At 39.9% G+C, this 25,117-nt stretch overlaps 1 protein-coding gene across 7 annotated transcripts in view; it reads left to right on the top strand.

Annotated features, from left to right (window-relative positions):
* SULF2 (sulfatase 2) overlaps positions 1 to 25,117 on the top strand; it is a 165,213-nt gene that overhangs the window by 114,146 nt on the left and 25,950 nt on the right. For all 7 annotated transcript variants that reach the window (XM_087749479.1, XM_087749477.1, XM_087749480.1 and 4 more), the window contains 7 exons: positions 7,161 to 7,312; positions 10,816 to 10,985; positions 15,407 to 15,557; positions 17,446 to 17,621; positions 20,685 to 20,813; positions 21,783 to 21,839; positions 22,557 to 22,686. In XM_087749479.1, coding sequence (XP_087605605.1) covers positions 7,161 to 7,312; positions 10,816 to 10,985; positions 15,407 to 15,557; positions 17,446 to 17,621; positions 20,685 to 20,813; positions 21,783 to 21,839; positions 22,557 to 22,686 — 965 coding nt within the window. The remainder of the gene's footprint in view (positions 1 to 7,160; positions 7,313 to 10,815; positions 10,986 to 15,406; positions 15,558 to 17,445; positions 17,622 to 20,684; positions 20,814 to 21,782; positions 21,840 to 22,556; positions 22,687 to 25,117) is intronic.

The raw sequence follows: 25,117 nt of genomic DNA, 5'->3' as shown, positions 1-25,117 counted from the left end.
TGGTTATATCGAACCAGGGTTGGACTTTCCTTCTAATTGAATTCAGTAAGACTTTAGTTTTTATTTATGAGCTAATGCTTTTAGTAGTGTTCTTCTAAGTTTATTGCTAGGTGGAAAAAAACAGCTTTGTTAAAATACAGCAAATGTTTCTTCTTGCACAGCATATCTCAGTAGCTCCCTGAAACTTGGCAATCGTGTTTTCTTCAAATTGTATAGACAAAATGACCCTAAATGAAATTCTTTTGGAGTTGGCCCAAATAGCATGGTGCAGAATTCGGTATTTTAGTAAAGATTCAGCGTTAAGCTAGATAAGCTTTTGCTTAGACTGTTTGCTACTAAAAAAGGTCTGACAATCCACTGTTGGGGAGGTTTTTGGTTTTTATGCATGGAGGAGGAAATGTTGCAAGTGATGAGAGGAGGATAAATCTAAAGGTTAAGATTCTTCTGTGCCCATGATACATAAAAGGGGGGAGTGATACCCATGGTAAATTTTTAATAAAATGTCTTGTTGTGGTGGTGGTTTTGATGTTGGGAAATGTTTTGTGGAAAATCTGAATGGTCAGGATTGCCACCAAGGGATACGAGCAGGCTGAGTAGCGACAGCGAGCTGTGGTGTGGCGTAGCGCCATGAACCCCGCAGGCAGCCAGCACTCCGGCTTTCTCTTGCGCTGCCCGGTGTAGGAAATGGTGCTGTTGCGATACACTGAGTCATCTTGTCCTGAACTGTAATGCAGACTGATGATGTGAAGATTGCCATTTCTAGATTTTTTTCCCTTTAACTTTCAGAGGGTGTGCGTGAGAGGGATGTTCAGAAAGATATTTATGCCTTACAATTCTAGTTGTGTTTAAACTGTTGTAAGCTGTGCCATAGGCACCAGTGAAAGGGGGCTTTGGTCCCAGTTCCATTGGGAGTTTGCTCACCTGAGGAGGACAAGCGAGACTTGGCTCACCATCAGCATTCTTCAGTTTGATTCCTTGTTGACCATTTAAAAATATTTGGTTTGAGCCCTTTTGTTTTATTTGGCTTCATCTGCTCCCCTTCAGCCAATTCCCCTGATTCATTAAATAGATCTTGGCAGTGAGCCTTGGCCACAACTGAGGAATGTGCGATGCAAATTCAGGAAGAGGAGCAAAGGTGTCATAAAGATTACTGTGCGTTGCCTTTGTCCTGCTAGATATCAGACTGGTCCCCTGGCATAACAAGAAAGCCTGTAGGCTATTCTAGCTGCAGTGGTTACCAGTCACTGCACAACATGGTTTTTACAACTATTATGCTTCATGAGTTGTAATGATAATTTTTATTCCAGTTACAGAGAAGTGCTGTGCATGTAAAGGCTCTTGCCTTTAGTGCTGCTCTTCTTGTGTCCCTGTGATGGTGCATGGAGCATGTGATCTTTAAGAAAATTTTGTGCTATCAGTGTACTATAGGTTAGAGAAAAATGGGGCCATCATGTGCAATAGACTAAAATAAAACGTGTGTATATACCTGTACTTCTCTCCTTAGTCTGACTGGTTAAGTACTTCAATAACTTCATCATGTCAATGACTGTTGCAGACATACAAAAGAAAAGAAATAGCAAAAAAGTACTTGGAGCCCAGTCTTCCTTAGCATCCTGAAACTGATGGACCTAAAGGGATCTGAGAACAAAATGTGATGTTAGGTCCCTCTTTTCCTCCTTAAAAATGCTCTGTCATTTAGGAATTCACTGTATGTTTTATACATTAGATTTACTGCGGTCCCTGAGGTGTTCGTACTCATGCCATAGCTGCTGACCTTCGCGGTAGCGTCCTGTTTCCTGTTGTCACTAATGGTGCCAACTGGGACCGTTTTGTTCAGGTGACTTCAGTGCCTGGGAGTTACTGATTTTTGGAAAATCTGGTCAGTTATTTTGATACCTGGTGAGAACGGATGTCTCTTGAAAAATCTTTCCCATGGAACCAAATTTAGTACTAAATTACAGGATTTTATCTCAGAACCCCCATACTTCTGCTGTAAGTCCATTCATTTCACTGGGTTTATTCCATTGTACATTGCCAGTTTAACATGATGTTTGGCCATAATGTGAATGCAAAGCTGACTTGACCTTTGGGCTTACTGCTTGTTACACATGTACTCAGCCATGCTGAGAGTGCTTTCTCATCTGCTTTCCTCTGATTGTCTCTTAGAGGACAAAAAGTACTGAAATTTTTGCTAGATATACAGCAGAAATAACATTAGAAATGCCCCCCGCCCCCAAACTAAGGGATTGCTCAAATGTAGCTAATTATTCAAAAACTAGTATCAGATACAGAAGTAAAAGATTTTAGAGGGGTAAACAAATCCCTATAAGTAACTAAGACTTGCAGCTCAAAACCTAATACCTGAAAAGTTGGCTGTTGAAATATGACAGAAAACCAGTGCTTTAAATATGTCTTTAACGTACTTAATGCGCAACATTCATGTTTAAATGTAGAGGGTTAATAGCTTAAAACATGAGTTTAACTTCACAGTCCTCGTGGTAAGTGCAATGTAATGGGGTGCTAATAGGTGGAAACAGCTAAGTAGCATGAAGGATATGAAGAGAAGACCCCAGGAGGAAAGATGTGTGGTAAAGTACTGAGCTTACTGTCCAGGAGTAACAAAAAGCTGCATTTTACTTTTTCTCAGCTTCAGGATTTATTATGAGAGCATGAATATTTACAAATACATTCCTAAATTCTAAAATCCTGGAATCATGTATATTCAACTGAAGGTGGGCCTCATAAGTCATCTAGCCGCTCATCAGATCACAGGCTAATTCAGGTTGGAAGGGACCTCAGGAGGTCTCTTTTCCACCACCTGCTCAAAGCCTGCCCCAGGCCACGTTGCTGAGGGCTTTATCCAGTCTAGTCTTGAAAAACACCAAGGATTGGAATTTGCACCGTCTTTCTGTTTTGCTCTTTGACTCTTCTTTTTGTGAAAAAGCTTTTCTTTACCTCCAGGCTGAACCTCACTTGTTTCAGTCTGTGCTGGTTCGTTCTTGTCCTCCCACCATGCAGCACCATGAAGAGCCTGGCTTTGTCTTCTCAATGATCTCCTTGCAGCTGGAAAGGTCATTGGGTCCCCCTGAAGCCAGGCTAGCGTTGCTCCACGAAGCGTATTTTTCAAGTGCATAACCTGACTTGGCTTTACATATAGCAGAGCTTTGTCTTTCACTGCTTCCCAGCAGAATGTAACGTATCACTGTCAGGAGCTGTTACCAGTACTCCTCTCATGCGTTCCTTTCTTGATTTTGTCTTCTTACTTTATTCAAAAAGAGCATAAATGCTACGATCCTATTGTTAACCAGGTTTTTAGTGGAATGGATAAGTGATCTTGGCCAGTAGTTAACAGAACTGTGTCTGAACAGAAGGCTAACTGTGGTCAGAATCAGAGCTACCAATTCAAGGAAACTGAATGAAAGACTGAAATTCTGTGTCTAAATCTCATCTTCTGGCAATTTTACACTGGTGAATCTCGTTGACTTCCACTGCATTCCTGTTTCTAGTTTGATAACCAAAAAAGGTCTGTTACATCCAGCTCCCAATGTTGGGCAGTCCGTATGAATGAAAAGGGATGAATGATCCCCCGCATCATTTTGTTGATGCATCCTGAATTATCTTAGTTTTCAATTCAATGCAAATTTTTGTAAATATCTTCTGTAGATGCATTTTAGTTGTGTTAAGTATTTTTAGGGAGGTATTAGGAAAAGAATTAGTGTTTTAAAAAAGGGAAAAATCAAAAAAACTTGCAGAGTTTGGTAGATGATATAGATAGGTGATAGAATTAGCCCAAACATTTCCAACGGTGGTAAATGATGCCTCGATGTCCATTGTTTTGATTGTGCTGTTACCCTACATTTGACGATACGCTAGGTCTGCTTTTTAAGCAGTGAGCTGTGGCCTCGATGTCTGCGGTTGTGTTACGTTCAGAGCAGACCGTTGTACTAATTGATAGCACAGGGAAAATTCTTTTGTCTGCAATTTTTTTCCTTACAGGAAGAGTTTAAAAAACAAAGAAACTCCACTCTATCCCAAAGAATTTTCCAGGTGCTTGTCATCGAAGGGCGAGACTCTGAGAAAAGAACCTTAGAAGGTTATGAGCCCCTGCGGAAGTGGTAACGGTGTACAAAGGACTCAATTCTTGCGTATCCTGTTTTATGTGGGCTTAGGAGAAACTATGTTGTGTAGTATTTAAAGCAAAGGAAAATCCCATGCTTAACGCATTTATTAAAAACAGCCACTTGGATGTTTTTTAATGATCATTTCATAGACTGGATAGAGGAACATGGCTGAGCATATCAAACAGCAGGCTCTGAGAATGTTCATTAATGAAATCTTGGAGTGGTTTGAAACTGGATGTACCAAAGGCACGTGTACTCTAGTGAGCAGCTGTCTCTGGTGGTGAACTAATCTGATGAGCGGAAAAATTATGTTAGAGAGAATCTTTACAGTCCAAAATCAAAATCTTTCACCAGCATCAAGAGAGCTTTATTGTAACCCAGTATTTTGTACTGCAGAGGAGTGGTGTTTAAAAGTTTTTAAATAACGAGCCTTTAAATGGCTGAGAAGGAAGGGGAAAAGAAAAAGATGTGAAATGAAAGATTGGAAACAGCAGAGAAAATTATTTAAAGCACTTGGACATCCATGAAAGATTATAAAGACATCCTGAATGTACAATGGGGGGTATGCCAAAGGTGCTGGAAGGAGCTTCCGCCAGACTTTCCTTTAATACCTCAGCAGAGTAACAATGAAGTAATTCTTCACAGAACGCCTCTTTCCTGAGTTCTTTAGCTGGCTCAGTCCAAGGCTCTAGGAACGGGTTGGTTCCCGTGCGCAGAAATGCCAAATATATCTCTGTTTGGATAGAGTACGTTGGATGGGGGACAGAAGGCTTTGGACTGCCTTGTGCATACCTGCTACTGTAGGTGGTGGTCGGTGTTTCAGTCCTGTGTTCCTTGGTACCACGACAAGAAAAAGTGTGCATCTGTTTTGTTTAATTACCCATAACCACTGCGAGTTACCTTTCATTCTTTAAAACTTAGAAGTTGTTCATAAAGCAAAATAATTTGAAAAAGTATATACTGTATAAATACAATCCCTGAGTAATGTGGTAGTTTTCACCTACAGTGGGAGTAGGTTGTGCTGTGTTCGTTGCTGCTAGTTGGCTTTGCTTGGTTAAAGAAAACGTTCTGAGGTAGTTTAGGACAGTGAAACAAATTCTTTTCTGCAGCATGCTTATCAGTCACTCAGCCCTTTTGTAAGTGGCTCATCTTTGAAATAGCATAACACCTTACCTGCTTTTGCAAAATACTTTGAAAGCACAGTATAATTCTAAGGAATTTATGAATTGTGTCCCAGTAGATGTGCCCTCCTCATCTTCTGTGATATAGATCTTAATTTTGTCAGCACTTTCATCTCTTTCAAACACTTTGAAAGGTCTCAAGCATTCACTTTTTCTTGGCTCTTACACATTAATGGAATACATTGAAATTTGTTCAGGAGGATCATTCAAAATATGCTTCTGAATTTTACCTAAGCACTTGGAGCTGGATCTTATGGACATTCAGTGCACAATATACTCCTTGTAAATTTATTTAATTCCGTTCCACTATATTTTTTTATACTATTATGTTGCTAATATAATGTTTCCCATTTTTTTAGAAAAGAAAAACGCAATCAGGTAACGATACGGAGCTCTCTCACATTCTGTTTTGTATCACTTCCTCGCTGGTCTCACTGTGTCTATCTTTTGGACAGATACTCAGCCTGCTACAAATAGACACAAATCCGTTTACTCCAGTGAGGCTGGCTCTTTTTACAGTGGCTGAGAACCTGTTCTGCTCTTTCCACAGTGTTGCTCCTTGCATGTATATAAGTACAGGAGGATGCAGTATCAGACGTTATAGGCTGCAAGCTTAAAAAAAAAATCTTAAGAACCTGGGAACTGCAAATTGTGTGCTCAGATCCCCTAGACTTTGAGATGAGCTTTAATCTAAGGCCAAGATCAAATCTCAGATATTTGGTTGTCCTTTTAGAAGCACAGTTGTTTACTGATAGATGGTCAGTATGAGGTGCTTGCAGGCACTATGTACCTCTGGATTAAAAATACTTGTAATGTCAAGTGGAACAAGTGTGAAGATCTTTGTGCTAGTCACTGTGGTGATGGCAATGCCGACTTGCATTGCCAGACCATTCAAAAGTTAAGATCTGAGCTCTGATTACAAAAGGTCAGATGCTGAATCGCAGTGCGGTCTGCAGGCCCAGGAGCAGAATTTTGCCTTTAAGCTTTAAAAAACTAGCTAGACTGCTGGAGTCTTCCAGTATAATTTATCCTGTAATTGCATAGTGATGATACAATGTAGAAACTAATACTGAAAAGTATGTTCCTTTAATTTTTTTTTTTTTTTTTTTTTTACTGGAATAGTGTGAAAACATCATTGGGTACATGTGGGAATTTGTATTCTTCTCATAGAAATCTAATGCTTTCCATTTTCTTTAACCATTTTCTGGAAAATAATTTGTGTCCATACACCTGTGGCTTACAGAGCAAGGCTAGCGTATACATCGCTGTCCTGGGGGGGCGGCTCAAGTGCCTGCAAGAATCCTTCTGCTCGTTCTGCACGTGTTCTGCCAAACAGGCTGCTGCTTCGTTTCTTCTGTGCAGCAAGTTTAAAATCTCATCGTATTTATGGTCCTCATTCGTCATCATTTCTCCCAAGTCAGCCTCCTACTGTTGCTGCCAGTTCCTTAGGTGGAGATGGCTTAAGTGGGTGTAACCAAAATGAAAAATGTAGCTAAATTGGGTGATTCAGAGTAGGATGAGATAATGCGGCAACTGGCACTATTCTAAGCGTTCTCTGTTTTGTTCCCGTGACTCTGAATGTATCAGGCACTAAAGAAAATACAATGGTAATTGTGGTCCAATTTCTCTCATACGTAGTCAGGCTGTAAATCAAAAGATCTGCATTATGGAGCTCTGAAATAAAGAAACACAGGCAAACTTAGAACTCAGAACTCATCTCTTACCTTAAATGTATCTGAACAAAGAAGACAAAGCTCCTCTCAGAAGAGACAGAAAAGAAAGAATATGGTTAAATATGGTGTCTTTGAAGTGTTTCTGTTATGCCTTCTTACTGTCCTTCTGCTTTCTTTACTTCTAGCTTTCTTTGGAAAGTACCTTAATGAATACAATGGTTCCTATGTGCCTCCTGGCTGGAAAGAATGGGTTGGATTACTTAAAAACTCTCGATTTTACAACTACACGCTCTGTAGAAATGGAGTGAAGGAGAAGCATGGATTTGACTACTCCAGGGTAGGTCCTATTGATTTATTTCTATTTCTTTAGCATTTGGACGTGACTGCAAGAAGGCTGTGCTTTATCGTTTCAGTCTAACTAAAGAATTCTCTTTGTACTTGAAAGCTGCTGCGTGTAAATTAGCTACAACCCAATAGGCGTCGCGTTTGGACTTTCCGTTATCTTCCATTCTGGGAGGGTCGTGTTACTGAAAACATGGTTAGCAGCAATGGAAACAAAACAACCTGAGCCTGTCTTATGAGCTGCAGATGTGAACATGGATTTAAATGCTGCATGATAACTATTTCTGTGCTTTGTATTTTAATTATTGTGTGCTGAGTCAGATCGTCATCTATTCTCCTGCCATAGAACTGACTCCAGTGGAGTTACAGAAGCGTAAATGAGATAAGAATCCAGTTCCCTCCAGCTAGACCCATCTTTTTATGTTAAAGAACTTGTTTCACAGCCATAATATGGTGGAGAATTCATAATATCTTGGTATACCTTATGATAATTCTGAATGAGTGGAAAATTTAAGTATGAAATTTATATCTCTGTGCATTGTTCCAGGCATTTGTGTTTCCTGATGTCCTCGCAAGGATGTTATCCCCTGGCCAAACTTACGAAAATGCGTGATAGTCGTTGTCAAATGCGATATCATTTTTTTCCTCGTCTAGCACATGTTACAGCTCAAACAGTTACCTGTTTGCGATCAGGATTATGTTTACTTCAGCCAAAAGTGTTACCTTTCCAAAGGAACCAGCTTTTGAGAATTCCTAAAACGGCCTGAATTGTCTCTGAAATATGACGATAAATAAATTTATCCATAAACTGCTGTAGTTTAAGTAGTGTATAACTTAGGAAGTGGACTCACTCTGGAGTGATACTAATTTGTAAGATGTATTTTCTTCACAGGGATTCAGTTCGCGCTCTCTTATTGAGCACAAATCCTGCCTCCACCTTTGTTTTTCATTAGCAATGTGTTCATGGTCAGTTTTTTCTTGAAAAGGTTGATGTCTCTGTGATTTCCCCCTTCCCCTCCCCAATTTGCCATTTTTAATTGAATGTACTTTGTGTTGGAAGATAAAACTGAACAGGCTTCTAGGGTTCCCTTTTCTGTCACCAGCTGCTTAAGGGGAAGGGACAACTGATGTACAGAATTATTTCTCTTTTATTTCCCTTCTGATCTATGAAGCATGAGAGAGCTAATCTTTACAGCCATGTTCCAAAAATGTTACGATGGAAATATATCTTATGTGGAAGAAAGTCAGGCAAGTAATTGCACAGGGTGCTGTTCCCCGTTGTACCAAGAGCCAACAGGGAACTTTGTGTTCCAGTATCCTCAGCTCTGGTTTGGGTATGCGATACTTGAAAATGTTTAGGTTTTCATTTGGTTTAGTTTTTCTTACCGAGTTTGGTAATAAATTAAAAAAAAAAAGTCTGATGAAAATATAAATGTTTTGATAATCTTCATATTCTTGCATAATACACAGCTGTGGCAATAAACAGATGACAGCCTGCAGAGCAACAGCACTTGTTGATGTTAACGCTGGAGTTCAAATGAACAAACAGAAGCTGGAGTACAAGACTGCTTTTCTTTCTTTCCTGCCATTTTTGTTGCTGGAAACTTAATTTCCCAGCAATAAACAATATAATCAGATTATTTTTTAGCCCTATTAGTTGACATAGTTAATGTTAATTATGTGCCAGTGGAAAATGAGAAAAAAACATTACTGATTCTGTCCTTCAAAGTGACTGCTAAGCACTTGTCCTCTGGAAATCAAATCTTTGCAAATTCTGTCAAATTTTCTAACAGGACATATTCTACTTTGATTTTTCTTTTTCAGTTCCTGTCAACTTTTTTAGATTAATTTTTAGTTTTGTGTGCATTTGCACAGTCTACTCCAATCTCTACAAGCTGGAGCTTTTAAAAAAAAATCACTTAAGGGAAGTGTTTCTGTTTGCTCTTTTGGCCTGGTAAACACTGGTTTTGCAACGTTGAATTTGAACGATTTTCACTTTGACCAGGCAAAAACCTTCATCTTCAAAATGAAGTTTGAAAACCATGCTCTCATAACGGCTAAATCAAAGATGAGTTACACACCTAAGGAGGTGACTGACCAGCCTAAAGAGCAGGCGCGCTTTAGAGAAACGTCAGTGCGTTTGTGAGCGCGCCCTGGTGTCCTCGCTCAGCTACGGGTTTGGTCGCAGGTATTGAAAGTATGTCCAGAAGTCAGTTCTGCTTTGGTCTGGATTGTACATTCTCTCTTCCCTTGCGTCTGCTTACGAATGGAGGTCCTTCAGTTAACTTTGATGGAATTATGCCTATTTACACCTGCTTTCATCAGCAAAAATATCCTATCAATAACAGCCATGATCATGGCAGTTCCGTAACCAGCACGCCTCATGTCGGGACCAACGTGCAAAATGGTAAATGGAGACTTTGCCAGCCTTGCGCTGGGATGCACAGGGAATAACTTGGGGAAAGTAAATACAGTCCCTGAAAAAGGCTTCCTTTGCTGAAGGATAAGCTGACTTCTCAGATCAGGGACACTGGCACTGGTAAAGAGGAGCGAGTGTCTGAACCACGGACAGAAAGCTGTACTGAAAAAGAGATGCAATCCAGTATGTGCCACACCTCCTACTTGTTCACTTGACCAGAGGCAGACGTTATGTCTGACGTTCCGTTCAGCTGTGACGCAACAGTTATTGTTTTGTTTTTTAAAGGTGCAGTTTTATATCCTACTCAGGTTTGAGGGGTATTTGTATTTGCAGCATTTCCTGTGATGCAGCCTAAGAGAGAACATGGCTTGTCATTAAAAACACTGTCTTCAATCCGTATAGCTCCAGCAGATGTCAGAAGAATGATAATGATACTTCTTAGAAAATAGGAAGATAGTCCATATCTTCCAGAGGAAGTTTTCTAAATTCTCAGCAATTTATTTGATAGAGCTATATCTCTATCAGATTGTCACTGTGTCTGTAATATTGAATAAAATTTTTGGTCCAATTACCCCAGCATCTTCTAGCTTTAGTGACTTCTGGTTCAGAGGGAGGTTAAGAAAAATGAACATCAAGCCATTTGGATTTTCAAAGCACTTGTATGATGTGAGGTCAGACTCTACACCTTGAAGATAACACCAAAAAGCAAAGAAATTGACCCGTAATTTTCTTTTTTTTTTTTTCTTTATTAATACCTGGTCATTGTGTTTAGTATTGTGATCTCGATAATGTAATTACACACTCTGGGAAGAAAGAGTCCTATCTGATCTTCTTTAATGTCATTCATTTCTGAGAGGAAGCTGTTGCTTTTTGTATTTCTAGGCAGCAAAGAAAGAATGATTTGGTTTTCGTTTTTGAAGTTTTAACGTCTGTAACTTAACTCCCTCTTCCTCCCATTCTGCGTGAAGTAGCTTCTTTTTTCCTGATTCTTGTGAGACCTCGGACCTCCCCTTCCCATCTCTCCCCCCAGCTTGAAATTATTTTTCAAGTATCTCATTATCTTTTACTTCTGCTTACAGGATTACCTAACTGATCTGATTACCAATGACAGTATTACCTTCTTCAGAATCTCCAAGAAGATGTATCCCCACAGGCCTGTCCTGATGGTTATAAGCCACGCTGCTCCTCACGGCCCTGAAGATTCAGCCCCTCAGTACTCACATCTCTTTCCTAATGCCTCACAACACATGTAAGGAAAAATAAAACCCTTTCATTTCCAGGTTCAGGAGTATAGAAGTCCTGGGTAGCTCTGGGGGAACACTGTTTGCTTTATAATACCCTTGGCATAAGTTAGTCACAAATATATGAGAGTTTCAAGATTTTTTTACCTCTTCAGACTAGTACAAGTATCTTGAGAATGGTTACTGCCTCTAGAACTCAGAATTGTAGCTCACTGAGATAAATGGAAAGATTCATGCTGAATTCATTGGACATTGTTAAAACCTATTTGGGAAGTAAAGCACTGTTTTATTTTGAGCAGGGGGATCAAAATCTGGTTCTTGGGCTGTAATCTCTGCAGGGGAAGACACTCTATCTCCCTGTCCTTGTGTATAAACTGTATTATTTTATGGGTATTACCAAAAATCACGTAGTGTGCAATACTACTTCTGTTTCATATATGGAAAGAAAGGAAATACAGGCCTGCAGCACCAAATTAGCAGAGCTATTTCTGAATGGGCTGGTACGTCTGTACATGACTCAGTACAATGGGTCCCAAAAGCAGCATCACCCGGTTCCTGAGTTAACATGTTCGGAAGCTCCATGATGAGACGGTGCTTGTTTATAGCGCAGAGCCACTGTACAGGTACAGCTCTGTAGTGCTCCGTTACAGGCATCTGCTCGCATGCTGATAAATTGAATTGTTCTCCCAAATCACCTTTTGGCACAACTGAAAACATTCCAGTATTTTTCTAATTCGTGGCTTCATGCCTTCATTGACGTTCAACGTTTGTAACTTCCTTCTTATGTGCCTTTTTAATTTTTTTATCTTTTTAAGGGGAATTCTGTTTTATTTTGGATTTGTGAAGGAACTGGGAACTGATAGAAATACTAATGAATTGGTAGCTGAAGCTGCTCAGAACTAGTCCAAAGCCCGGTGAAATCCATTTGAGCTTTTTCATTTTATTTAAAATAGAGGCTGAGAGAAAAAGCTTCCTTTCTTCTATTGTCTAGGTATTGCATAACTTAGCATTATATATTTCATTATTTTGTGCTGTGCTACCAAAGAGAATCTGTGTCCTAGATCTACAGCAGTGCAGTATTTCGTGTTTGTTTGCTGTCTTATGCTCATTTATTTGCTTTGAAATGAAAACTACAGAAATGCCAAATGAGCAACATCTCATAGCTTATACCCAGTATTGACCTCAGTCTTATTCGAAGTTCCTTTGGAAGGCATTCGTATCTCAGAGATGATAATCATTTATTGAGCAACGTTCTGTAGCAATTTAATTATGCTAGTCGAATGAAAAAGAGTAGAAGGATTTGAGGAAGGCCAGCAATGAAAAATATAAACTACATCTATTTTTCTTTTGCTCGTAGTTTAAATTTTGGTTTTCACACAAACTAGGTTTATCTTCCTGATGATAAAGTAGTTACACAAAACTATTTTTAATTGTAGGTGACTTTTCTTACAATGATAACGATTATATGGGAAGTGTCACTTTGTGGAAACAAGTTTTGTTTGTAAAGAAACAAATTCTCTTAGTAGATCAAGGAACTGTGTTTTTCTTCTGGATATGAACATAAATTAGGATTTTATGTACATCTTGTACAAAGAAACTGCCAGTCTTATTCTAAACGATTTTCCTGGTGCTACATAATAATAATCTGTAAGGGTTTTCATTGGCCTGGATTTAAGATTAAAGGTAAAAATGCGGAACATGCCTCATTCCCTCACTGTATGTACAAATTAGTTCTCAACTTTCCGTTTTTTCCCTTGTTGCCATGTTCCAGGGAATCCCTCAGTGGCGGATAGACCTGTCCGTGCTGAAGGGGTGTGGGCAGTTCTCACCGTTTGGTTGTCATGTGCTTGTGGCAGGGAAGGGTCGGAGCACAGGTAGCACGCTTCTTAGGAGTTGCCCTAAAGCAGTAAGCCCGAACAAAGTCTTTGCCTAGTCCTGGAATCAGAAGGCAGTACACCATGCGGCATGTCTCTGCTCCTCTTCTTGTGGCAGCACTGACCAAGTCTGCGAGCGGATTCTTGAGCCGTGTCCACACAGCGGAGTGGAGGTGTGACTGCAGTGCTTGCACTGGCTCACACACACACACTGCGTTGTGTAGCTTTGCTAATAATAGCTGCAAGTTAGTGGTATGGATTCTAGCGTAGACTGACGCAAGAGTACTTCTTCGCTTGGGAGCTCTGGTATGTACTTCTGTTGCTAATTGATGCTGTTGTTCTCTTGCTTCTATTGTTACATATACTGGCTGGTGTGACTGTTCCACCCTATACTGCAGCCTCTCCATCTCGTTCTGTAGGGCTCCTTTTCATGTGCATCTGCAGTCTTTTCTTGTCTGAAAATTATTCAGCAAATGTATAGCAAATCCCTAGGCTCCATGGCTGGTTTTCCTTTTTTTACTGCCTATACTGATGACTGCAGAGAATGCAACAGCCGGGCAGTTCAACAGTGATCAGAAATGTTGCTTCTATGGAGGGGACATTTTACCACCCGTCTTTTCCAAGGTCAAATGCAATCAGACTAGGACTTATCTTCTGACTACATTTGAAGAGGTTATCTTAACCAACTTCTAGGAATGTTATATTTGTGTATTTTTCCCATAAGACAGCCAAATCTGTTAAGTGTAAGAGGGTTACATGTGTAGTAATCAAAGAAAATCACGGGCTTTGGTTGGATTAAACAGCGGGAGGTTTCAAATCAGCCAGGAAATCACAAAGTAAGCTGAAAAGGAGTTTGCCGAGCATTTTTGATTCATTCTGGGCATCACATAGCAACAGTTTCCATAACTGTCAGCATTTTCAAAGGAGCAATGTCATTATTTCAGCCACAATAACATTCTGAAATTCAAGAGGCTATTAACAATACAGAGAGAATAAACACCAGCCCTTTCCTCCCTATATGAAGAAGCCTCCATTTGCCGCCTACGCACATTTTTCAGAGAGCATCTAACAGAGGCTTTTGGCGTAAAACATTTCACTGTCAGATTATTAATTTCATATTTATATTAAAACTCTTAAGACTGCCTGTCATATTCAAAGATACATTAGATACACAGTATGTGAAGAAGTTTCAACTTATATTACTATTGTTTATCTTAATAACTTAGCCTGCTGCTCTGTTGCAGACACAAAAGCAACAGTAGATATCTGCCAAACAGGAGCTGAATTTATCAGGAAATTGTGTCTTGGGAAGAAGAAAATAACGGAATATCTGCTATTTTTTCCTGTGTTACTGTGTCACCCTCTCGGCTTGCACATTTGCATAGGCTGAATTTATTGCTTTGAATGAGAAAAGGAAACCTCAACAAATCACTCAGGAGAAGTAATTTTTAATATTTTAGACTCCGCAGGTGATGTGTTTGAGCCGAGATACGAAGAAATTGACAAAGGTGGTTCTCAGTCTTAAGTAATAACAAACTGTTTAGGAATAGATTTAGTAGGTAAAAATAATATTTCTTGCAAATGTAAGCTATAATATAGCTTTCTAGTGAGTTGGTGATGCGGAGAGTCAACATTATGGCAATAATATACCAAAATAAATCTTTTGTTTAGCTCTAGCTAACCTAGAGCAATATAATTATGCACAGAAAAGCAATCTCTGGAACTGCCAACAACAGGAAATTATGGACAATCGGTGATATTTCTGTGCATCACTTTAATGATGTCACAGCATCATGAGAACTTGGAGGGGCTGCGAGATTCCAGGAGGACATTGATTGGGATTTTGCAGGGACTTAATTGAAGTTTCTGGTGATCACAAAGGAGTTGGTGGCTGGAAAGTGTCTGCAAACTACAGTCCTATTTCCCCTCACCCCCCTGTTTCTTGGCAGGTCTTTAAAATCCGGCTGTGTATCCACTTCTGCTTGCCATGAGCCCACATGCAGTTTGAGACCCCCAGGCAGGGTGCCTGTGCTCCTCTGGGTACATGAGTATGAAGGTGTTCAAGTAGCCAGACATGTTGAATTCAAAAAAGCTGTTAAAGAACATGGTAGAACCTTTTCGGCAAGTTTTATAGTTACTGTTAAACAGCTCGCACAAGCCATAATATTTGGTGCTAATGTGGGCAGAGGGAAAGCAAAGCAATTACATGAGTAGGAACTCTGTAGTACGTGCTTCATCCAGATGCTACTTGTGGAGTTAGACTTCTGAGGCTAGTCTCTTGGCCTTGAAATGTATCCATGTTAGGCTGAAGACACTGCAAAAACAAGGTTTATTTACTCTTTTAATAGATTTTGTTCCTCACAGAGTTGTTTTCGTTCTCCCATCTTTCGTACAGAACATAAAAGTATAAGACTTTTCCAAAGTAAATCTAATATTTTCTTGGGAACCTCAGAGAGTTAGTCCTATAGTGTTGATCAAATAGAAGTTATTGGTATACATTACTATGGCTTTTTTCTACGCTGCTAAACCATTCTGTGTTTCTCTCTGTTCCTTAGCACTCCCAGTTATAACTATGCTCCAAACCCAGACAAGCACTGGATAATGAGATATACAGGTCCCATGAAACCCATACACATGGAGTTCACTAACATGCTACAGAGAAAGCGCCTTCAAACACTCATGTCTGTGGACGACTCTATGGAGATGGTAAGATCAGTAGTCACTTTTTTTTTTTGCTAAACAGGTGCTTATTTCTTGAGTTAAGCTCTAAGCCGTGCTATATATGAAGATAAGGGGGAAAGGAAGGAGGAGGAGGAGGACTGCATCAGTTTTTTAATAGTGTGTAATCCTTTCACCTCTGAGGCTTTTGTCTCTCTATTCAATGTGTCAGCATCCTCATCTCCTAAAGACAGGTACTGTGAGTTGGGCAGTGTGAGCGAGCAGATTTGTTGCCACAGAGCCACTACTGATAAAGGGGAAGAGGGAGGGATCACCTGAAAAAATGTACGTCATAATTTCTAAAAATATATCATCTGATAGTGAAAAGTCATCCTACAACCTGTTGGAAATAACTACCTAACTGTGGACCTATTTTCATCCTGTAACACTGAGTTTCTGAGAGAAGAACAACAAAAAGTGATGGTACAGCAATCCTAACTGCAATAATCCCATGGTAAACCAGGCCTGGGATGTTAAATGTTAGAAGGAAATAAATATATAGGTAGATATTTTTTTAATTAAGTCTGCATTATGTAACAATGAAATCTCTTATTGCAAGCTGGGTGTCTTGAATAGAAACGTCTGAATTAGCTAAAAGCTAGTCTGAAAAAGAACGGGTTTCCAGTTGTAAGAAGGCAGATTTAAAGGTGTTGGAATTTACTGCTTAGCTCTTGGCATTCTTATTCAAAAAAGGTAGAACATAAAATAAGAGGAGTCCTGTAAGGCAAAGATGAGATTATCTGGATGGCATTGCATCAGCTTGTTAGTAATGTCTTATAATTACTGATTCAGGCAAGTATGATCTCTACTTTGTATTAATGAACCTGTTTAGATGGATCAGATACCAGCATTAGGGGAGATGGGCTATTTTACTACACTATTTTGATTATCTGTTTAGGAAAATGGGTTCACTTTGAGTGATTCACTGCAGGCAAAATCAGTTGGGTTGGTTTTCGTTGTAATTGCCAAGTTAGCCTGATCTTTTCTACTGAATTATATGCATCTAATAGTCTTTCAAAATTAAAAAAACACAACCAAACAAAAAAAAAACACCAACAAAAAAAGAACAACAAAAAAAAAAACCAAAAAAAACCCCAAACCAACAGCAACAAAAGAGTTTGTTTTCTTCTATGCTGATGTGTTCTGGCTCTGTGTGAGCACCAGTTTGTGGTGCCCCACCACCTTCCTACATTTGCAAGTGAAAATGTCACATAAAAATTGATCTGTAGTGCTCAAGTTGGTACATTTTGCATTAAGATTCTCATGTAAATCCATAGAAGCACCCACAAACAGAGTTAAAGCTCCTCTTAATTCTCCATGTTAGTTCTCCAGGTAGTGAGAGAGTATGACTGAGTGATATTTATCTGGAAGAGATTTTGCAGATATTCTGCATAATGGGGACTCATTTGTCTGAAGGCAAGATCGTTGAGTGTTGCTTAAGTAAGTGTGAGATTCAAAATGCTGTCGTTTTATTAAAATTGTTTGCTGCAGGAGAAAGATAAAGGTGGAGAGAAAATTTCAAAAATGCTTATCACCTTGAAACTTTTATCTCTGTTACCGTATGTATTTAGTACTATCTTAACAGTTCTCATGCAAAATACTGAACCCAAACACTTTTGAAAATATGGGATGCTAATGTGTTTACCTTAAAACAGAAAACAGAAGTTTGCCTTGGAATAGCCACAATACTCAGTTAGTAAAATTATTATGTGATTATGGATTATTCAGAATAGTTCATTGTGATAACTCAGTGGCATAATAAAACTGTTGTTCTTTATTTGTATATTACACATAGAAAATTATATCCGATATTCTGCATAGAGTACTACTACATTACTATGGAATGAATTTCATATTTTGTTTTGCTTTTTTTCAGATTTACAATATGTTGGTTGAAACAGGTGAACTGGATAATACGTATCTAATATACACAGCAGACCATGGTTATCATATTGGGCAGTTCGGGCTGGTGAAAGGGAAGTCCATGCCGTATGAGTTTGATATCAGAGTGCCTTTCTATGTCCGAGGTCCGAATGTGGAGGCTGGATCCTTGTAAGCTCTTGGCTATTGTGTGTGTGTATGTAGTGACAAAAATCCTTTATGTTCGCATCTCTGGTCATACTGACCTGGCATCTGAACGGAGGCACAAAGTTCTCTCATCCTGACTGACTGACTGCTCGTCTTCGGCAGAAAAATATGTCTCCTCAGACAGCAGAACTGCTAGCACGTGCTGGTATAACATGGTCAAGGGTTCATGCCATTGCCTTTTTGCTTGCGTAGGTGTGAAGCGCAAGCCACTATGCTTTTGTGGACGTAGCTGAAAAAGCCACTTTGAAATATGTCCAATCTAGGAAACACTTTGCCTCCTTTTGAGGAGCGCAAATAATACACACAACTATCACATTTTCAAGGTAAAAAATATATTGTGTAATGTTCACTGCCACAGTAGATAATTATTGCTGGACATTAAATCATTTAGTGGAGTCACCTGTTTCAGTTTATGGAGAAGAATGTACATAATAGTTCATGTATTGTCATCCACAAAGATTCTTTTTGGTTCATCCTTTGAGATTACATGGCTAGGGCTGTTTGTCGGATGCACGCAAGCATGCAGAATATGACTGTTAATTAAAATGGTAGCTTTGATCAGCTAAGAAATTATGTAAATACACTTTCTAAGCAATTATTTCAATAGCAAATATTTGCACTTAAGTAATGATTTTGGACAGAGTGCCATAATTTGCTGCCTTTTATTTATATCAGAGTGCATGTTTTAGCATAATTAACACACACAAAGTCTTCCACACACAATTTTTTTGTTTACCACAGAGGAACAGATCTAGTGTGTAATACAGTAGCAAATAGTTATAGAAAAGTCTCATTCATTTGCTGGTTAAATTCACTGATTCACGTTATCAGTAGGCACAAAAATGTTAAATTCTGTAGATATTGCCCTGTGTGTCTCATTTATTTACAGCAGTTATGCATGTGAAATAAACAATATTACTTCTCTGAAGAGCAGGGGAGGGATTCCTCAGGTGGAATTAAGCATGTTACCTCAGCACTGAAAGAAGTTTGTCTGCAGCAGCACAGAATTTCAAGCAAGCTGGATTAGCCTTCTAAGAACAAGCTCTCTTTCACTTTAGCTGCAGCTTTTGGTCTTACTGGAGAGGCAATGCTAATATGGCCCACGTGGACTGAGCTAGGTTTTCTGCAACATGCAATGCTAGAGACCAGCCACCTCATGTCTGCTCTAGTTCAAGGGTCTTGACACCCAGACATACGTAAAAGCTGTGAAACCTTCACCCTGAGATTTATTTTTCAGTGGCTTCTGAAGATGAAAAAATATTTCTATTAGAATCAGAGGAGTCAGCCTGACAGAGTCTAACAGAACAGAGCCCATCGCAGTACAGCAAGTAGGAAGAACAGGATAAAATATCTTGGAGGGGGAATATATCAGATGATAAATTGATCCTCCCTTTCAGCCTGATTTTCTTTAAATGGTAGAACTTCAATCATCCATGTTTTGCGTGAACCTTATGTTTTTCCTGCAGAGTAATTGTCATGACTCCCTTTTGATACAAACGAAGATTTAATAGTAGTCACTGTAGCAAGTCATTACTAAGCTCTCATTTCTATTACCAGATATGCTACACCACAATTATTAGTAATTAAAATCAAATTAGGTACATCAATTCATCATGCATGCTCTTGTCAGTGCCTGTTTGCTCGCTTGCTCAAAAATGTAGTAATTTTAAAATGGTGTCTCATTAATGAGTGTGAGTTTAGCAGCTTGCTTCTGTCCTGTATTTTGAGCTAGAATTCTGCACTGACATGTACAGCAGCCCATCTGGTCCCGTCCGTCCTTTGTGCCTGCACACCATAGCATGGCCATTCTTCATGTTCGGTGCTGTAGAAAACTGTCTGCCTAGCAGTATGCTCACTTCCTTTTTTTCCCCACTTTTTAAGAAATTGAGTGCCTGCCTTGTTATTTTTTTTAAGAAATAAAGAAAAGAAATAGTACACAGCTGCTAAACAGTATGTATTTATGTAATATTGTGAGTAGTTACACAACGCTGTCATGGACATATTTGAAATAAGTTTGTGAAGTTCAACATAAACTGAAAACACTTCTGCAAAACCAGACCCGTAGTAAAATCAAGGCACATGATTAGAAATTTGGGCATTCATTTAGCTACTGAATGCCAGGCTGTGCACCTAGGTGCTCTGATCCGTGAACTCACTTGTATTTAGCTGTGACAGTTCAAGGGCTGTGGGGATAGGAGCTGTCTGCACTCCTCGGGAGTTGATGCCAGTGTTTTAACCAAATTTGCGGTCAACTTCAGTTCAAATATCGTCCTGTGAACTGTGGTGGCTGAGGAGCGATGCCTCTACTCTGCTAACAGGGCATGGCTGTTGCGAAGTGTTTGCAGAATGGATAACTCTGCACTTGGGAAGACTGATATTATTTCAATTAAAGCTGTGCTTTTATTTTCTCTTTTTTTTTTTTCTCCATAACTGCTTCCTCTCTGCTTTTTCTTTCCTGACCCCTTTCCTTGTTCTGTCTCACACTCTACATTAACAGCAACTTGTAGTTATTTCGTGTAGCGTCTAGCAAAATACTTCTCCTCATGTTCCCTTCAGAACATGCTTGCTGTGATAGGAGCTGAGGTACTTATTTCTATACCATATTTTGAAACAGATAAAGCATGTGCTTCCTGCCAAATCTACTTTTTAATAAAGTCATCAGCATATTTGGCAGACACTTTGATTCTATAAGACACCCAAGGAGTTTTTGCAATGCTTTCTCATGTTTTGAAAGACTGTTGAACCCTCTTTTGCAATAATTAACTAATTTTGCTTTATGAACTACTTTGCTTTCTCAAAAATGCTCCGTGCTAAAGTTTTAAATCTTCGTATTAGTCCCTCTTGCAATTTACCTATATTTTACATTTTAATTCCCTTCATGGAAAGGAACTGGATTGTGTCCTCTTTTCTTCTTTGCAGATGTCACAAAATAAGCCTTTTCAGATCCCTGGTGTCTGTGGGAGAGCTGGAGTTGCTTGGTACCATTGCATAGACTTTAAACCGGGTTCTCATATGTGTTTTTTTCAGGAATCCTCACATTGTGTTGAATATTGATCTCGCACCTACAATTCTAGATATTGCTGGATTGGATATTCCGTCTGATATGGATGGTAAATCCATTCTAAAGCTTCTGGATTCTGAGAGACCAGTGAATAGGTAAGCAATGGAAATGTGCGTGTAAACATGCGTGCGTTTGTACAGGAGGCTGAGCAAGTATTCAGCAATGTGCAGCAAATTGAAAGGAAAATATAATAAAATTACCATCCATATGGGTACATCGTTCACTGGAAAATCTAAAGACCTGTTTGGCAACATGTGACTGACTTCAGTTATTTATTTTCATTTTGTCAGGTTTATATACTACCTGTGTGGCGCATATGGCATCTGGGTACGCTAGATGTAATATGTGTGGCAGTGAGAGGGCTACACATGAAGGTCTTTAGCTATACGAGTTATAGATTTGAAATGTCTCTGAGGCATCATTTGTAGCAAAGCATTTCATATTGAATAAATTTTAGAATAATGGAGTTGAAAGGGTTGGTTGTGTATCAGACTATCATATAAAGACAAGCTAGCCCTCAGAATTGCACAGTTGTTATTTGAGACCTTCCATTAATACTTTCATTGGAAAAAGACTGAGGAAGAGAATTAGACTGGATGCTCGCTAGAGAAAATCAGCAGAAAAAGGGAAGAAGGAGATTTGCTTTACAAGTAGTTGGGTGGAGGGACAGGGGGAAAGGAGCAGCGGCTTTAGAATAGGATACTTGGGGGGCAGTGTGCAGGTTAAGAGTGCAAACTGGAGTCAGGAAATCCTGATTTAATTTGCGATCCTTTGTGATCAAGGACAATTCAGTTAATCCTCTGTGCCTTAAACATGCTTATGTTCAAATAGTTGTACTGTGTGAATCTGCTGTGGATTTTGTCTCTGTGAGAACAAATCCGTCCTATGTTTGTTCATGATTTGCACTGGAGAGGCATATGTGCCTGCTCCGTAAAGCTGGATGTCCCCTTGTGCAGTCATATATAATGTTTCTCATCTGAATTGGGGGTGGGAGAGAAAACCGGGATGTGACTTGATTACTGGTTTTGTGGGAATTGCTTCTTCCTCTCCTCATTTCCTCCTAGGTTCCATTTAAAGAAAAAGATGAAGGTGTGGAGAGACTCGTTCCTAGTGGAAAGAGGGTAAGGAAAGCGTTAATCACAAAGCCCAATCTTTTTAAATAGAAGGACACTGAATAGCTCAAGCCAAAGCAGCACTCTAGCCCAGACCTAAAGCCATTTAGCTGTGCCAGCAGGGACACGGCTGCAGTATGCCTAATGGCAGTGATTGTCTGGTAGGAGGGAATGTATGGCCTTTGCCTACAGCCTGCACAGGCGTGCTGTTGGGGTGGGGGAAGGGGAGTCCTACTTGGATTGAGAGATGGAAAGGCATCCCATTTTTCTTTAAGCTGCTGCCCTCCCCCTGCCACCGCCCTGACCCCCCTGCTTTTATCATGGGAGTACGAGTAACCTTTCCTCTCTGCGAGCTCATCTGCTGGCCATTCCCTCTCTCCCTCTGCCTTAATACGTAACTCGGGGCGGGAAGGGTTTGCAAAGTGCAGCCCTGTCGAGCGAGGAGGATATGGTCTCTTTGTATCGACTGTTGTTACTGCCTGCCAATCAGACATGGAACACACTGTCTTGGTTTTGTATGCTCCCTGAGAGCATGGTACGAATAACTTGTGTGTTATCGGAGATGATTGCTAAGTGCTCGTTTCTACTGGACTGTTAAGTTCTGGCCACCAGTGATGCTATGGACTTGGCAGATAACCCGCTCCTCTGAACCTTTTCAGCAAACTGTATATATATCTTGGAATCAATATTAAGCAAAAATAAATCTTTTTTTTTTTTCTTTTCCAGTAAACTGCTGCATAAGAGGGAGAATGAGAAGGTAGATGCCCAAGAAGAAAACTTTCTACCCAAATACCAGCGTGTGAAAGACCTCTGTCAGCGAGCTGAGTATCAAACGGCTTGTGAACAGCTTGGCCAGGTAGGGCATTGTACCCCTGATTGAAAGCAAGCGGTTGTAGTTGGGCTAAGCTTAACACCTTAACTGTGACAACGTCCTTCACCTTGTCAGCAATGCCAGCTTATAAATCAAATGGCTTATTCCATGGCCTTTGCTCAAAAGCGTATTACATCATTTATGAGACCGACTGTCAGTCAGGAAATTGCTGATTCAAGTACCTCTGTATTGATTCCTGACTACTGTTAAGAGAACTGCCTAGCCTGTTTTAACATTTTATTCCCCAAATAGAATGTGGTTTGGGGTATGAATATTAGCGATGACAAGCTACAGTGAATGTAGATTGCCCTCCTCGAGATACGTACAGCTCACTTTGCTTTGAATTCCTAATTTAACTCATTTTGTTGTTGTTATTTGAAATGACATATAATAATGGGAAACTAACATTCTGTGAACTCGGTATATCCCCTCCTCTTAACAAAAATATACTGTGAAAACACACATGCAATTACGACTGCAGGCAGTCTGTGTGTATAATGGGCACAGAGCTCATTGATTGTGCATCGTTTCTCTTGTTGTTACATAGCTGTTCTGGGCAGATAGGAAAATATGTTCACTTTCAATCCAAGGTATGTAGAAGAAATTCAGGAAAAAAAATTTAGGGTAGTATCAATACGTGGTCTTGGCGCAGGAGAAGGTTTTGCAAAATTAGCGGAGCAGTGCGAAGGCGTACCAAAGCTATCTCCAGCAGCTCCATTCCTGGGGAGATTTCGCATCCTGTGGAAACATGGCAAAATGGACTCTGTGCCGTTGCTTTCTCATCCAGGTACCGGTCAGAGTACCCTCTTCCAAGGACTGTAACGCATTCTGCTCCTGGACACGCGGACAAAGGGGTGAAGGCAGATGGGTCCACATGCTGCTGTGGCTGTTACTGGACTGGCATTACCTCGTGTCCTGGCAGCTCAGAGGGCTGTCAGGATAGGTCAGTCTGTGGAATACAACCACTCTTGCAGACATGATCCGAATGTCTTACCAAGGCCGTAGTCAGTAATGGGCTACTCGGGCTACAGGGGTTCGTTTTCTACTGTCGGAGGCCAGACTCCCTGCTTCTGGCTCTACCGATCATGTAGTTCAGTGCACCTGTGAAATTGTCCATTGTTCCTTACGTGTTTGGATCCAATTTATATGTATAAGCATTTTCCAGATGCTCTTTTCTTCCTGAGGCTTCTTTGTCAGATTTAGTATACAGAGAGTTTGTAATGTCCTGTTCTTCCTAAAAATACTGAACTGCAGTAGTTTATTGTCATCAGATGTCTTGAGCTGAAATTTTAGATGGGTGGGAGCAAGCCATTGTTTTTTGAATTTGCAATGTTCTTTCAGAAACTGGGGGAAAAGTCATTGTTTCTGCTACAACATCATCCAGTAAGTAGTTCGGGGAAATACAGCTTTTCTTTTTCCATCAGTATTTTCCCTTTGAGAGGTGTTTCAACTTCTTCCTTTTGTCTTCATCTTCCCAATTATTTTGAACATTATTGTAAGAACAGAGGGGGAAAGAGACTTTCCAAGCCCATGTTGTCACTGAAGCTGTCTCTTTGCGTAAGGTAACTTAGCTACGTTCAGGCTTTTTTACTGTAATTACCACATGTCTCAGTTATGGAAGAAAAGGGGAAGGCCCTGTATTGTCTACACACATTCACAGGCTTAGGTTTTCTTCCGTGGATAATAAAATACCTTCGACATCTGTAAGAAGTGGGCATAAAATGTCAACTCCGTACTCGGAATTGCCAATAAATTCCGAAGTGAAGGTGTGCTAATAAGAGATGCATGTGCTGCATCCTTATTGTCAGGAGACAGAGAGAAGAAGAATTGTTTTGAGCAGTTCAGTCAGACGTAATTGGAAGTGATAGGATGAAATTGAGCAAAAAAGAAATTTAAGTTGGACATCAGGAAAAATTGCCTAACAATCAAGTCAATTAGAGTCTGGGAAGGGCTCTCAGGGGAGTCTCAATCCATCTAACCCCTGCTCTAGAGAATATGTCCTAGTAGTCTGTCTAGACAGCAGGACTAGTGGGAGATGAATGTGCTTATTTGAGGATAAATTGTGTCTAAATATGGGTGCACCCAAAAGTCTTTTCAGAGTGACGCAAGACTAACTTCTCAAATGACAAATGGGTGTTGTCTGTTTGCTGGTGCTGTTCACAGCTCTGCATAGTAAGTAGAATGAACCCAAATGAATAACATCCCACTGCCTTGGGGGAGTTTATGGTATACAAATACCATGGTTATTTAGCAGATGTCTCCTGATCCTGCAGGACACTTTATTATTGTGCATTTAACGGTTTCTGGAGTGTTCGGTGCAAAAGGTGAATTTTCACATGCTGATGCAAAGATGAAGAGAAGTCCGGGTCAGAATTAGGTAAAAGCTTGCTAAAGTCATTGGGACTCTTTCTTTTCA

The sequence above is a fragment of the Nipponia nippon genome, unplaced genomic scaffold (genome assembly GCF_047370975.1).
Source record: "Nipponia nippon isolate SJK-2023a ecotype South Korea unplaced genomic scaffold, ASM4737097v1 scaffold_13, whole genome shotgun sequence".
Taxonomy (NCBI): domain Eukaryota; kingdom Metazoa; phylum Chordata; class Aves; order Pelecaniformes; family Threskiornithidae; genus Nipponia; species Nipponia nippon.
The sequence above is the reverse complement of the archived record's forward strand: the minus strand, read 5'-3'. Positions and strand labels throughout refer to the sequence as shown.